At 37.1% G+C, this 16,989-nt stretch overlaps 1 protein-coding gene across 1 annotated transcript; it reads left to right on the top strand.

Moving 5' to 3' along the window:
- The first annotated feature begins 2,393 nt into the window (after positions 1–2,393).
- LOC121144598 (olfactory receptor 13F1) lies at positions 2,394–15,027 on the top strand. The gene is given in 6 exon segments (XM_040962899.1): positions 2,394–2,453; positions 14,108–14,247; positions 14,249–14,327; positions 14,330–14,502; positions 14,504–14,947; positions 14,949–15,027. Coding segments are annotated over 6 exon segments (975 nt in total).
- Positions 15,028–16,989: the final 1,962 nt, after the last annotated feature.

Below are 16,989 nucleotides of genomic sequence, written 5' to 3'. Positions count from 1 at the left end.
TGTGGCATTACTGTATGAAAGAAATAAAAGAAAGGGAGAGAAGGCATGGAGGAGAGAAAAGAAATAATTTGCTCTGTGTCTTAACAAAGATTTAATGATACTACCTGACGAAATTTTTTAAAAATGCCTCTACCTCTTAAGAAAGTGAAATAAGCCAAGCAATATTCATATCTTCTTTTGGGTAATATGGCCTTGAAGCCTTCTTTTCTGGATTGAATTATGTCTGTATGTTGAAGCTCTAATTCTCTGAACCTAAAATAGGCCTGGATTTGGAAATAGTCTTAGGATGGAATCCTACTGGAATAGTGTTGGCCAATAATCCAATATGACTGGTAGCCTTTAAATGGAGAATTTGTAAACAGAAATGGTTACAGGCAAAGCCAAAGGCCAGGAAGAAGGCAGTGCAAACAAGACAAGCCAGAAACTATCAAAAAGGCAATGGAAGTTAGGGTGGAAGCACAGGAAAGGTTCCTTGGCATCCTTCAGAAAGAGCCAACCTTTGATCTGGACTTCCAGCTTGTCAAAATACAAGACAGGGAAATTCTGTTGTTCAAGGCACTTGGTTTATGAATCAACAGCCTGGGCCAAATGGTGTACCTTGTCTTAGTCACTGATAGAGTATTTTCTATCTTGATAAAGCAAGTTATCCCCTACCACAGCCCCTACTAAAACCATGATGGGGTACAAGCCAGAGTTCTTTTCTAGATGAATCCTTAAAATCACTAACCAGGGAAACTAACACTACATCCTGTCTTGCTCTCTCATGTTAACACAAAACAGAAGCAGAATTGACATTAAACAGGTACTCCTTAGAGACCTTTCCTTATTTATCATGAGCAATGGCCAGGTAAGACATCTATTGACTGGTGAGTTAATATATGAGGTACTGATAAGGGATAATAGTGTGGCCTTCTTTGTATTTCTGTTCTTCATAGCTGGCACCTCAATGCTTGCTATTTCATCTTTGGCATAAGATAATAGCAACTCTCATCTACAGTTTAGTTTCAAAATAATTTCAGTAAAAATAATACTTTTTTATTTGTAAGTAGGGGTTATCATTACGAAGAAAACCAAACCAGTGCATTTGTTTTCAGAGAAAGCTTTTCAGTAAGTAGCCTAAAAGATATGCGAGTCTTTTTTGCCATCTAGTGGCAATAGTAGAAATTAACCGAATAGGGCTTAATATAAACCACCTTTCACTATACTGAGGTGCAGGCAAAACAAAAATTGTATCTTGCCTGGCTTGATCAACTTAGGCTGTCTATATGCTAACTGTGGAAATAAACTCCATAAAATGTGCAAATATTTTAAAGAGTCAGATGGTCTAATAGGCAGTTAGGATTATAGTCCCCAGTGAAATTTTCTTTTGAAAATATAAAATCATGCTTCTCCTCTATTTTGCTCTTTGGTAAAAGCAAATTCCTCTTGGCCCCGGGCTTTATCGGAATAGCAGCTAGGCAGCTAGGTAGTGTCCCTGTTGGAATGTGAATTCTATTTCCCTTAATTTCAGTTTTATCACAAAACAGCAATGAAATCAGGAATGTGTTTCAGAGTAATGTAAAGGGCCTCCCCAAAAGCTGTCTTTGACCTTATCATGAGAGAGCAAGGAGACAGTGGCCGGGATTTCAGCTTATCACGACAGTGGGAGGAGGTGGATGCCAATCACACTGGTCTGATAGCTTTGTTTATTTTGAATATGGAGCAGTTAAGAGCACAGCCTTTTGTTGAGTTTACTCCCTGCCCTCTAGTTGATCCATTGTTTTTTTTTTTTCCTCAAATTGTGCTTAAAAGACATCACTTTCACAATTTTCTGGGTTGTTCTCTTGAAAACCTCCCTCCTGACACTGGGGCAGGAGGTTTCTACCTAACAAATGGCATTTTGCTTATTGAAATTTACTGGATGAAAATTCTTCTGTATAAGACAAACTAGGTTGCCTTTTGTTTTTCATATCAAAATTCCCCACAACAGTATTATATGTTAGAGGGGAAGGGCTGGTGGTAACCTAGCATTAAGCCACTAAAGTTGCCTATCAAGCGACTGGACTCCAGCTTCCTGCTGAAGGAGTTCTTGAGGCAGTGGCAAGGATTCAAGTCATCCCTTCCACTCACATGGAAGACCCAGTTGAGTTCCTAGCTCCAGTTTTGGCACAGCCCAGTCCCTGCAGTTTTGGTTGCTTGGGGAGTAGCTCAGTGAAGGGGAGATTTCCCTCTCCATTTCTTCTATGTGACTTTCTGCCTATAAATTAAATAGATGAAATTTTAAATGTAAATAAATACAAGGAGAAAAATTATAAAAATAGTTGTAGCTAATCCTTCCAAAGGAACATTTAAGACAATATTGAGAGAAATGAAGCAATAGAGTTGATGCATGAGCTGTGTCAGGGTAAGTCAGTATGGGCTTCCCTGGACTGTCCTCTTGTGCTTGTCTGCAGGACCATGACCTTCGTGATGAAGTATTTATTCATTTAGCAAATCTGTACTTAGTCATTATCATATTCCAGCAATTGTAACAACCAAAAGCTGACTAAAACAGGCAACCAGGTAACACAAAGAGCATCTATTTAAATGAGGTAATCCTTCTCTTGCTGGGCTTCTAGAATGCTACAAAATCTCATGTATCTTTGATGATCTTTTTACTAGCATAGTCCCAATCCGTGACTCCAGGGCACAGAATCACTTGGTTCTTACTTCCCATAACTTTCAGACTTAGATTGTCTGGAGTTTTTTTCACACTTGGCTTTTTATTTATTTGAAAGGTAGAAAAAGAAAGGCTGGCAATCCAGTACACTTTTCAAATGCTCCCAAAAGCAGCGGCTGGACCAGATCAAGTCCTGGGTGGGGTGCAGAAATTCCAGGCAGCCTATTGACTGCTAGGCAAAATGCCTATCCCAACAACCTTCTTCAGTAGATATCAGTGAAGTGTCAAAGGAATCTAGCCAACTCCCTATTCAGGAGACATTGCTCTCAAGGTTTACCTTGAACATAATCCTCCTGGGATCACTGGACTGGGCAGCCAGGCACCCAGTGCTCACTGTCAATAAATTTTTGTATTTTTCTAAGGAATTTCCAAATGTGTACAATAATAATCATTTAAGTAAACACCTGCCTGGGCCTTTTAGGATCTTAGCTCAGAGCTCATTTCATCCACCCCCCCCCCTTCCCCAATCTTCCCAAATTGTATTTCCCTATGCCATTTTAAATCCCTGAACGGAGTTAACTATATACTAAATATATAACCCTTATAACCTGTACCCAAGTAATAGACAGGTGTGAGTATTTTGGATGTCAGCCCTCAAACTCTTCCCAATCCACTTTAATATAAAAATTTGTACTTCAGTCTTAACATATTACCAACCCTTCTCACAATCCTGCAGAAGTGATTTAATAAAAATTCAAATCACATTGATCCTGTTATTTTGTCTGGAAAAAATAAGCAAGCAAAAACCCTTCCCTCTCCCTTATCTAAAATGCAAAGTATGAGCTCCTGAACTGACACAGACTGCCCATATACCATTCCAGTTCTACCACTTGCTGCTCTTTGGTTCATATTTAGCAAACTGATCATTTTAATCTGCCTGTATTTCTTAAATGCAATATTTTACAACTCAATGTTGCAAAATTCTCCTTTTTTGCACTCATTGAGCTGTGCTCCCCCCACCCCCCCCCCCACTGTTTTGCAGATTTAGTTACTTTTATTTAAAGGACATATTTACAGAGAGAAGGAGAAACAGAAAGGGAGCTCTCCCTCTTATTCACTGGTTTCCTCCCCAAAAGGCCACAGCAGCCAACACTCAGCTGCTCCAAAGTCAGGAATCAGGAGCCTCTTCTACGCCTTCCTCATGAGTGCAGGGACCCAAGAACTTGAGCTATACTCTTCTGGTTTCTCAGGTCATAAGCAGGGAACTGGATTGGAAATGGAGCAGCCAGGCCTAGAACAAGCATCCATATGGGATGCCAACACCCAGACTGAGGATTAACATGCCACATCACTATGTTGGCCCCTCATTGAATTGAATTTTATTATAACTTCCGAAATTCAACACTGATAAGGATTTTCTGTGATGCCCTGTGTAACTCATTCCCAGGTCACAGTGGAGAATATTATCTTACATAAGTGCCTTAGAAATAGTTTTGTCGTTATTCTAGACTGCCCTGCTTAGAGCATCTGAGTATCTTATGTATAGCAACTAAGAGTAATGTTAAGTTGGGGCCATTCAAGAGCAGGAAAAGAGCACACAGAAATGGTCTTCACTTGCTTGCTTTTCTGTTATTGCTGTTTTTTAGAGGGAGGGTCTGGGGCGGGAGTGTTAGAAAGGCTGGTTTTAAAGCAGACGGACTTCATCCAAGCAAAAGGAATCCCTGGATCCGCTGGCCCTACTTAGGAGTTTCCCACATTTCGGAATACACATTTCCAGTTCTGTTTCAACTATTTCCTTAATACCATTGTTCTGAAGAAATCATTTGATTGTTTAACTGTATCCACTAAGTTTTTGACTTGTGCCACAATCAGAGATGGGGCACATACATAGTGGCATTGCTAGAATATCTCAGCTCATTTAATTTTACAGAAAACTGATAGGTTTACTCCCAATTTCTCTCTGCATTACCATACCATACTCATATCTCTTTGTTAGTCATGTGAGGTTTCCCATGAGCTAACAACGCCAGAAGTAGAAAACACATACGGGTAGAGAGTCAGGTCCACCTCTCAGGTTCATGTCTGAATTGTTACTTATTTCACCAAGTGGCTTTAGCCTTCTGGGTATTTTGAACACCATTCCATAAAGGAAACATTCATCTCTGCTCTTCAGACTCAGTGTAGAATTCTCATAGCTTCCAGTCTTGGTCACCTGCAGTTCCTCACATTGGTTGGGCTCCCTAATAGATCACCATGTAATCACCTACTTACCTACTCTTTGAGTTTTATCCTCAGTGCCTACACTACAGTCAGAAAGTCACTCCATAATTTTTTGTACCAAATTAACATATCTTTTATTGCATTTTTGATGAACTTTTTGAAGCACCCTCTTATTAACCTGCTCACACTTGTGATTATCAAATGAAAAAAGGTTATAACCTTTTATACATATATGTATACACTAAACATATTTGATATTATATATACTTTATATTTTATACAGGAACATACATGCACAAATTAGCAATTCCAATGCACTCACTATAGCCCTCTAAGAAAGAACTGTTATAGTTTGGTGTCAAAGTATCAAGAATCTGAGTTCAGAGGTGTTAGGATTGAAAGGGAGCATTAAAGATAATCTAGGGTCTGACCTGTGATGTAACTGGTCAAAACACTGCCTAGGCTACTTCTGGATACTCATTCTGATCCAGCTAATACACCTAGAAGGAGGCAGATGACAGCCCAAATATTGAGGGCCTGCCACCCACAGGTGAATCACATGGAATTCCTAGACCCTGGCTTTGGTTTAGCCCGGAGCATTTGGGGAGCAGTCCATTAGATGGAAAATCTCTCTGATCATCTCTACCTCTTTCTCTTTGTCACTCTGGTAATTAATTTTTTAAAAAATCTTTATCTAAATTTCCTCCAGTTAAAAACAAGATAAAAGCAAGTATCAATTTATAAAATTTATACGGAACCAAGAATATTTTTCAACCTTGGGAATGTGGAAAATTATCTAGCCAGGTTTCAAAACATTACCAATTAAAAACATCAGTAATTTATTCTCTTGTAAAAGTTAAAACATTCTATCTGTTCTTCTACTCTATCTGATATTAGCTCAGGGTTTTGCTTGTATACCGACCCTGCCACTCCACCCCAGGCACACAAGGAGAGCTCCCATGCTGTTGCACTTCCTAAATATCTACAATGTAACCTGGAGCTGAGAATACAAATTCCCACAGGGGTCGTAAGAGCTCAATCACATGAGCCATCACTATGGCTCCCCACACCAAGTCTGCATCACCAGGATGTTAGAACCAGCAGCAGAGGGGGCCATCAGATCAACACACTCTTCTTTGGGATATGAGGGTCCTAACTGGTGTCTAAACCTCTAGACCCATACATCTAGCTCAGGTTATACATAGCCATCCTTTATCATATTGTAGGAGTTTCTTATTATTGCTATTTTGCGGGCAGATTTTATCATAAATATTGCTTTAATTTCTGTAAATCCCTCCTTGTTTTTGTGTTTAAGCATTTATTGACATGTCAAGCAAATTTTTCTCTTTTATCATGATAAATGTTAATTTAAATGATGATCAGGACCCTGAGGATAGCTCAGTGGCTAAATCCTAACCTTGTTCTTACCAGGATCCCCCATGGAAACAGAATGGAGGAGACAGGGAAGGAGGGAAGAGGAGATGGTGGGACCTGAAAGGAAGGGAAGTGTAGCAGTCTTCTTGCAACTATGTCTATAGAATTCATGAAATTTATCCTGATTTTATTAATAAGAACAATTAAAACACAAAGCTACAAATGTACTTCCTCACAGTGGAGTAAATGAAACATTTTGTAGCCACAAGTAACATTAGTTTTAAAATAAAATTAACAAAATAGGAAATAAATATTTCAAAAGTATGCATTTTATCATGCCTATTGGATTTTAATGACATTTCTGTGCAGAAATAAGTTATAGAAATGGCTCTTATAGAGATTAATGAATACAGTCCACAAAAAGTGATATTGCTGATCACATATTAAATAATTCACTAATAAAGGTATTAAAATATGAAGTTTTCTCTGTAGAGAAGCTTTTAGCTACCACATCAACACCTTTAATTGTTAAATATCTATTCATCTTTTTTATTTCTTAATGTATCAGTCTTGGTAAACAGCAATTTCCAACAAATATATACACTTAACTTTTCTAATAAATTCTTAATAATATCCTTTACTCACTTAAAAAAAATCTGTATGAAGTGTAGGAATACTATTATTTCATTCCTAAAATGTTTAATTTTTATTTTTACCTTTTTTCATAATAAGTTATCAATTCTATTTGTCTTTCAAAATATTCCAACTTTTTGCTTCATTTTTCTGATATATTTTCATTTTTCTTTTGATTTGCTTCTGCTACTTACTATTTTCTTCTACATATCTTGAGCTACTCTTCTCTTCCTCTCCCCCCTCCCAGTGTTTTGCTTTTGAAATCTTACATAACTGATCTTTCTTTCTAAAGAGTGCTTGGGTGGCAGCCCCAACATTTTGATCTTCAATGTTTCCAGGTTCAATTTGAAGTATATCTTAGTTTCATCTGTGATTTCTTTTTAGACACATCAGTTATCTAGGAGGGTGTCACTTAAGTTACACATTTTGTAATTTTCTGATTATTATAATTATTGGCTTCTTCTTTAATTCAGTATTATTGAGAGGATACATTCAACGTATTTTCATCATTCTAAAACACACTGAGATTTGTTTTGCAACTAGAATGTGCTATATGCCAGTGACTCTTCCATTTTCTCCTAAAAGAAATGCACATTTTGAGAATGTTAATGGTATTTTAACAGTTTGATCTTTTTTTAACTTCTAAAATTAATTTTTCTCTAATTAATGAAACAGTTAAAACATCTAGATCTGACTTTCAGCTTATTTTCCCCTTGGCTATAAAGCTATTCTATTTCTCTTGATACACTCACCTTTTATTTTACTCTGTTGTTTTCACATTTTCCCATTGATTTAGAAATAATCAGCCTCTTTAATTTAACTATTACATAATTAGTACAGTTTTCTTCCATTTAGTCTTTATCATACTTTAGCCTTTAATTTTCAACGTCACCACTGTTATTTATATAAAATTTAAAAAAGAAAAGTTTTAGTGTTCTTTAAAAAAGATCAATACATGGATGTTAGTCCATTGTAATGGAATGACTAATATGTTTTAAATTCAATTTATCATCTTACTAAATTTTTCTAACTGTCCCTCCTATTTTTATTATTTATGGTATTCGGTATTCTTTTCTTAGTAATCAAATTTTGGCTTAGTGCACTGTTTTTATTATCTCTTCAGCTAAACTTATTGCAAAGATTTACAGTAATTTCTCTTGTGATTATACTATGGCTCCTGAGTTTCATTCCACCTTAAACTAATAATAAATCACATCATGTAAGTTGTAAAAAAAACATAATGGCAGAAAATGTCCATTTGTTAACAGATGCAGAATTGAAACAACTGGCATAAAATCTGTGTATTCCCTTCTTGGGAGAAATCTCCCTGGAAAGAGTAGAAAAGTCATGTGGTCCATTATAGACCCCTTATCAACTAGACCATTGTCTAGAGACTAACAGCAACATAAAATCATCTTAATTATTAAATACCTTTTGCAGAGGTTCCCTGCAATAAGAAATACTTACAACAAATAAACCCAGAAACTATAATGGATGGATATTTAATAATGTTACCTAAGCTACAGAATGTACCAAAGTAATAAAACATCAGGCCTGTTCATTTAAATTTTCTTACTCTTGTGTGAGATAAATGTTTCATTTATGATCATGACCACTATTCTGATCCAGAATCCCCATCAGACAAGAATAATGAGACTGAGTTTCAGCAGAAATCCACAAACATTGCAATGAAGGAATCTCAGCTGAACTTGAACTGTGGTTATGCAGCAAGGTGGAGGAATCCACTATGGGGGGAGGGGTAGGGGGAATCCCCAGTGCCTATAAAACTGTATCACATGATACACTGTTAATAACAATTTAAAAAAAATCCACAAGCATTTACCAAGGACTCTCTTTGGTGGAATTGGATGCCAACTTCTAAAAGAGCTGCTCAACTCTTTTGCCTTCTGATTATCATTTATCTTTGGGTTCTAAGAAGGGTCAATTCATGTCTTATCAATAGATAGTCAAGGATCCAGTGGCAAATTATAGAAACAGTTTAGGTTTTCCCTTTTTTCCTATCCTTTAAAAAAGCCCCTCCTAAATTTACAGTTGCTTTGGTAGTCCCACATTCTAACCTCCAGCGTCTCAGTGCAACAAATTGCAAGTTTCTACTGGAATGCCATCAACTTCACATATCACATAGTAACCTTAACAGAAAGCCAGAAATGTATGTCACCAGGTGTAGTTAACCTCTTTCAGAGATTGGTTTCTTATCCATTTCTGCATGCTTCTGACCACTCTACAGTGCCTTCAAATAGTTAGGATTTTTTCATAATTGTTCAAACTTTGTCATAACAGCTTGTCTCATTCAAAGTATTCTGCCACCTGACACTGCACCATCACTAGAAATTGAAAGTTTGAGATACTTTTCAGGAATATCTTATTATATATAGATCTGGGAGAAGAGGGAGACTAACACATCAAATCCAAATTTTGGTCTGGTAGTCAAGTTAGTAACCATTTACAATCTCAGTCTGCTTCTATCAGAATCCAGACCAATGGCACTAAAATGTTTTCTGCCCTTTCTCTCTAGCTGCATCAGGTCACTGCACATCATATACTTTACAAGCCTTGATCCATTGAAACTGAACAGGTGAGTTAGGAGTGGTGTTAGATAAATAAATTCAGGGATAAAGGGACCATATTTTCAAAAAACAGTCACTCTCTTTTGCTTCAACTATTTGCACTATGATTGCAATGGATCTTGTTTAAATGGAGAAAGAAAATGTCAGGGTCAGTAAGTCAAACAGTCAAATAAAGAGGAAATGGTAAAATGAGAGTTAAGAAGAAAATTTTAAAATCTCACAGTACAAAGAAAAACCTAACACGAACACTGAATACTTCCTATCTTTTGGGCACGAAATGTCTCTATTTCTTACAACAACTCTGATAAAGAAATCTTGTCAAACTTACAAATAAGCTGAGTCTCAATGAGGGTCATCAGTTTCCCCGGTTGGCAAAAATGAAGTGTTAAATGGAAAATATTTGTTGCTCAAAAGCCACAGGCTTTCCTGTACACTGAGATGCTCTACAGTTAATGAATCATGAGTGACCCAAGGCCTTTGTAAATTATATCTCTGGAAGTGAGTGAATAAAAGACCCAAAAGATTCACTGTGATCATTAGCAGACTTTAAATAAAAACTGTAAGCAAAGACAAACTCTTTAAATAAAAACTGTAAGCAAAGATAAAGACAGCCATAAAGGGATCAATAGATCAAGAAACTATGATAATCATAAATATATGTGTATCCAGCACAAGACCACCCAGAAATATGCAACAAACAGTGTTAGGACTAAGTGGAGAGATGGAATCCAGTTTAGTAACAGCAGATGAGTTCAACAGCCCACATCGATGAAAATATCCTCCGGACAGAAAATTACATAGATATACAGAGGTTAAATCACACCAGTCGTGCAATGGACACTATATGTACACATCAATACACGGAACATTTTCTAGGGTAGACTATAGGAGGCCAAAAATCGGCTCTCTTCAAATTTAAATTGATTGAAATTATATCATGCATATTCTCAGGCCACAAAGGAATAAAAATCAAAAGCAACAACATTCAGTCGACGTTATTTGTATTGATCTGTGCATGTTGAACTACCCTTGCGTAAATAACAACGTAAGTCAGACAGAGAGAGAGAAGTGCTGTGTGTGCTTTCTCTCAACTACATGGAAAATAACAACAACAACAGAACAAAAGCAAACTCGGCCTAAAGATATATTGGAAATTATTAGAGACGAAGGCAAGTATAGGGGATGGAAGCTTATAAAAGGAATCTGTGCAATCCGTTCCAAGATCTAGTCAATTGAAAGGAATAAACTCTTTTTTACAGGACAACTAAGGTTACTAGAGCTTATAATAAAGTAATACATATTTTATGAGTAACTAGAAGAAATCAAAATGTCCAAATATAAAATAATCAGAACACAGAAAGGTTAATTACCATGATCTGATCAGTGCACATAGTATATATATAGTGAGATTTTTCACTGTACCTCAGAAATACATGTAATTATTACTAACCATCATTTTAAAATACTTCAGGGCATGGAAATGCTAACTTGCCTGTTGTCATCATCACATATTTTATATGGATACTTCTGAAAGTTAGTGGAGGAACAGGTTTATGTGCCTAGAGATTAAGCAACCAGTTTACAAGCTGACTTCTGGGGTTAGCATTATGGCATAGCATGTAAAACTGCCACAGGCAACTCCTAAATCCCTTACTGGTACAGTTGATTTCTCAGCTGCTCTACCTCCAATAGAGCTCTCTGCTAATGGCCTGGAAAAGCAATAGATGACATTCGAAGTACCTGGACTCCTATCCCCCTCATTGGGCATTAGAAGAAGCTCCTGCCTTTGGACTGGCCCAGCACCAGACATGGCAGCCATCCAGGGAGTGAATCAGTGGATAAAAGATCTCTGTATGCTCTCTTGCTCTCTAACTCTGACTTTCAAAATAAATTTTAAAAAGATGTCCAGGGCCCGGCGTGGTGGCGCAGTGGTTAAGGTCCTTGCCTTGCATGCCTGGGATCCCATATGGGTGCCGGTTCTATCCCAGCAGCCCCACTTCCCTTCCAGCTCCCTGCCTGTGGCCCGGGAAAGCAATCGAGGACGGCCCAAAGCTTTGAGACCCTGCACCCGCGTGGGAGACCCGGAAGAGGCTCCTGGCTTTGGATCGGAATAGCATCAGCCATTGCGCTCACTTGGGGAGTGAACCATTGCACGGAAGATCTTCCTCTCTGTCTCTCCTCTCTGTATATCCGCCTTTCCAATAAAAATAATAATAAAAATAAATAAATCTTTAAAAAAAAAAAAGATGTCCAATTTCCACAGAGGAGTAGCTGGTTTGGTGCTGGCTTGGCTACTGACTCCAGCCTCCTGCCACAGCAAACCCTGAAAGGCAATAATTTCTCAAATAATTTAGCTTTTTCCACAGACACTGGAAAAGTGGATTTTGTTCCAACATCCCAGTTTCTGTCCTAGCCCAAACCATTACAATGCAGACATTTGGGAAACAAACAAGTAAATTGTCACCCTCTATTTCACTGCCCCTCAGACAATAAAATGAAAAATGTAAACATTTAGTTTGGTACCAAAATCTTTTGTACAAATCTTTCATAATATACATTTCCATGAATTTTTAAAAATGCTTTATATGTGTGTACATAGATATGGATTGCAGTATTACACTGACCTCCACAAAGCATTACATATTTTTAATAAAAGAAAAACACAGAAAATTTTACATAATGAAACAAACTTCCCAAGAGGAGACAGGCTCCTTAAAGCTGCTGGCCTGTATCTCCCAAGAGCATCTGCCTCTTAATTCTGATCGTCTAGTCGTGGTGAATATCACAAATTTCTTAAGCTCCCATTTCCCATGTATGGAGGGGAAATTAAATCTCATACATATGAAATTGTCCTTTAGCTTGAAGGAAAATTTGACATTATCCAGTATCCTTAACTTCATTTAAATTAACCATCTTGACTGATCTCAGAATAAAATCAGCAGAATAAATTTTAAAAATGATACATTGTGTATTTGTATGTAAGTATGTACATATGTACATACGTATATTTATACATCTAGCCACCATATCTCTTGGGTTGAGGAGTCAAACAAATCTGATTTCAGCAAATTCAAGGAGAAAATTTTCTCCTTCCTCAGAACATACCGTTAAGAACAACATGTTAGTCTAGTAGCTAAAGTACTTGCCTTACATGCACCAAGATCCCATATGGGCACTGATTCTTTTTTTTTTTTAAGATTTATTTTTATCACAAAGTCAGATATACAGAGAGGAGGAGAGAGAGGAAGATCCTCCGACTGATGATTCACTCCCCAAGTAGGCGCAATGGCCGGTGCTGTGCTGATCGGAAGCCAGGAACCAGGAACTTCTTCCAGGTCTCCCACATGGGTGCAGGGTCCCAAGGCTTTGGGCCGTCCTCAACTGCTTTTCCAGGCCACAAGCAGGGAGCTGGATGGGAAGTGGAGCAGCAGGGACCAGAACCCATATGGGATCCTGGGGCATTCAAGGCGAGGACTTTAGAAGCTAGGCCATGCAACCAGGCCCTGGGCAGTGGTTCTAATCCTGGCAACCCCACTTCACATCCAACTCCCTGCTTGTGACCTGGGAAAGCAGTCCAGGATAGCCAAAAGCCTCAGGACATTATACCCACATAGGAGTCACAGAAGAAGCTTCTCGTTCCAAGCTTCAGATTGGCTCAGCTCTGGCCATTGCAGCCCTTGGGGAGTGAATCAGTGGACAGATCTTCCCCTGTGTCTCTCCTTCTCTCTGTATATATAACTTTCCAATAAATAAATCTTTAAAAAAGAACAATGCTAAAATTAGACTCAGTAGGCTACTGACTATAAACTGGGTCTACGGGATACTGTCTCAGGAGTTTCAGAACTTGTAGTGCTTTTAAAATAGATTTATAACTGCTACATAGGTCGGAGAATTTTCAAAAAATATCTAAGTCATCTTACAAAGATAGAGTCCACTTCTTTATTGGATATTTCTGCACCTCAGACAACAGGGCAACTCTAGCAATATGATAGATGTTTCTATCATGTGTCTCTCACAGTTAAAAATACCTCCCATTTTCTTTGGTTTGAAAAGGAGACTATGGGCTTATGCCTAAATGTTCAAGGTCTTTATTCAATTATTTGGTTAGTACTTAAAGATGTCTTAATCTTTTCATTCACTGAATCTCCTGAATTATTTGGGACCCTTTTTTAGAAGTGGCAGAAGAAACTGAAATCTTGGAAAGAATTTTTCAGAAGCATAAAGACAATTACCAAGCAAGGGGAAGAAAGTCACTTCAATGGATTAGAGAGAATTACATGATCTAGCCATTGGTCAATTACAAATGTAATTTGAGAAAAAGAAAAGGATGCTTTTTGTCTCATTCTCTCGCTGATAGTTCTTGAATAAACCCCTCTCCCACCCTAACATTGCAAAAAGAATCTTGCAGCAAAATAAGATTTAGGCATCTTTTAATTTCATGCTCAAACATTATTAATGACCAATTACTTCAAATACATGCTATTGTTAGAATAACTGAATCAGGAAAAGCTTGAGGCACAAAGTGCAAATTAATGTAGGAGGAAAATGTGAAGAGGAGTAGCCCATGGTTTTATGTTCAGTGTGTAACATTGATCCATATATGCACATACATAGAATACCACAATAAAATGTTCAAAGCAAATTGGAAATCTAGAACTTATTGTGTTTCCTAGGATTTTCCCAGTACCCCAAAGTTGAGATCAGCAATTTATGCTGTGTTTGCTGATGTGCCTAAATCTTGCTGGGTGATATTGTTCTGATCTGCATCGCTGTCCCAGATTTCCATTTACACAGTCTTCAGTAACCTCTCATTTCTGGACAGCTGGTACCCCTCTTCTGCTCTCACTTCAATGCTGGAGAAATTTGTTTCAGGGAAAAAAACACCATCTCATTCTCAGGATGTGCCTCTCAGATGTACTTGTCTCTTGCCATGGACTCCACTGAATGTGTACTCCTCTCCACAATAGCATATGATTGGTATGTGATCATCTGCAACCCCTTGAAATAGCCCATCGTCATGAACAAGAGGGTTTGTGTACAGACTCCAGGGATTCTGGGAGACATGACACCTCACTGTCCTGGCAGAAACAGCATCTGTGTTGCAGTTGTCTCTCTGAGGAAACAGCATTATCAATCACTTTGATTGTGAGATTCTGGCTGTCTTGAAACTGGCTTGTGTAGATACCTCTGTGGTGCAGTTAATTATGCTCATGACCAGTGTACTTACTCCTCCCCTGCCAATGCTGCTCCTCTGTATCTCTATTGCATGTATCCTTATAACACCCGGAGCATCAGTGGATGGGCAAAGCAAAGCCGTTTCAACATGTGCAGCCCATTTGATTGTGGTGGCTCTGTTCTGTGGGACAGCTCTCTCTCCTTGTACCTGAAAGCCCTCAGCCATATATTCACAGGAAACTGATAAATGCATGACTCTGGTTAATGAAGAATTGATGCCCATGTTGAATCTGATCTTCAATAGCTTATGTAAGAGAAATAACAGCTGTGAAAAAATTACTGATTAGAAATCCTTTTAGTACTGACTTTATTTCCATCCTGAATTTGATATTGGAATAGTCAATATTAAATACAAATCCAACATAGAAAGTACTCATTTTCAATATGAATGCACTTTATGTATTGCTATTCTGGTTTGCCTTATAAACAAAACTTTGTATATTAATGAATATTTACAAAGAATTAGTTATGCTTCTAGCCTAGGAACGCAATTAGCTTATTGAATATTAATGTAACATTAAAATCAGACAGTTGCCTATTAATTCACATTTGATTTGTGGTGTTATCTCAGGGTCCAGCTGCAGCATAACATGACAGTAACATAAAAGAGTACTGAAGTTCTGAAACCAGGACACTTAAAAATTTATTCTCAATGACTGGCAATTGTTCCAGAATTTAAGAAGAAATCAATATTTTAACAATGTGGATATTATTCAAGCTATATATTTAGCAAATTCGATAGATCTAATACATTAATTTTTAAATTCTTCCTCATTTTCAAGTTGTTAGACTGTGAAAGACATTTTAGATTTGATAAAATATATAAATTTTCTTTTTGTTCTGTCAAGGAAAGAGTTAGTGAATAAATATCTGTGCATAAAAATACCATAGTAAAGATATTCACAACTGTAATGCTATGTTAGAGGTCCAACAAGGGAAATCATGGGGGTCTGTGTGTATGAGGTCAGAATGTTTTCACGCTGTAAAGTATTCCAGTGAATTCATGAGCACACTTCTATTATTTTAACTGACCAGTGATTGAACAAGAACCCTTATCCCGTAGTGATTACATCGTAGAAGAAATGACATATTAAAGTTGTCACACACTGTGCAAAAAGATTCATGGGTGTCTTTAACATATGTCAGTAACATCACATAAATAATTAAATCAATTTAGTCAGAATATGTATTGACATGCCTTTTGTGTCTTAAACACTCTCTGAAGCTGGGGAACAAGGCAAATATAAACACATTCATTCTTTATGAAAGAAGATTCTTCTGATTTGTGTTTATGTTGGCTTACTCATACAAAGAAAGTGCTGCTGGCATGAATGGATATAATTTCTTCAGACTCTGGATTTAGAGAACTACAGATAATTGTAACATGGGCTCCCACCTTCAATAAAGCAGAATTTGCAAGGAATAACTCTGTTGTGGTTGAATGGATTTAGGAAAAAATGATAGAGAAGGCAAGAATTCAAGGAATAGGTACTCTCCTGGTGATAGTACCCTTCAGATGCCTGAGTAATTTTTTTATTTCCCCAATATCAGATTCCTAGTTTTATTAAATGGACACTTTCTAATGGACTATAAATATGCATAATGGGAAGGGCAGCGAACTGCTTTAATTCATTTTCAAATTTTTTTTAGCTTTTATTTTTCATGATACAGTTCCACAGGTTCTGGGAAACATGAATACACATCTATTCACCTAGAGGAACTGTGTAATAAAAACTGGCATACTGAGAAATGAGTACTGCAGCATGCTTTTTAAATAAGCAAGTCTTTTTTTTTAAATGCTTAAGAAGATATGCCCAATAACCATATAGATCTATCAAATCAAAATGTCTATGGAAGAGGTATAGTTGAAATATATATAATCTTATAAAAGCTAGTGGTTTTTCTAATATGTGAATTATATAAAACTTTGACAAGAGGGCTAAATCAAGAATCATGCAGGAAAAAAGATGCCAAAGAGATGAAAATATTCCAGATCATAAAATATGTTGTCCTCCAGTAGTTTGTTATAAAGTATCCAGAAAAAGGAGACTTCTCTCTGTGGTACTCTGTTCAAAGAACCATTTTAATGCAAGACTCCACTCCAATTTATTCAAAGTAATTCTCTTTTGCATAGAAAAAAAGTAAAAAATCAAACTCAGTATTTTTTTAAAAAAATTAATTATTTACATAGCTGGAAAGAAGGAAGATTTTACAGGCTACTGAAATATGTTCAGTTGTGTAATGACATTATCATTTTTGCAAAATAAGCCTCTATCAACAAGAGTCACATACATACACAGC

The sequence above is a fragment of the Ochotona curzoniae genome, unplaced genomic scaffold, assembly GCF_017591425.1.
Source record: "Ochotona curzoniae isolate NIBS_2020 unplaced genomic scaffold, NIBS_Ocur_1.0 scaffold_3208, whole genome shotgun sequence".
NCBI classification, from domain to species: Eukaryota; Metazoa; Chordata; class Mammalia; order Lagomorpha; family Ochotonidae; genus Ochotona; species Ochotona curzoniae.
This window is presented reverse-complemented; position numbering and strand designations above follow the sequence as displayed.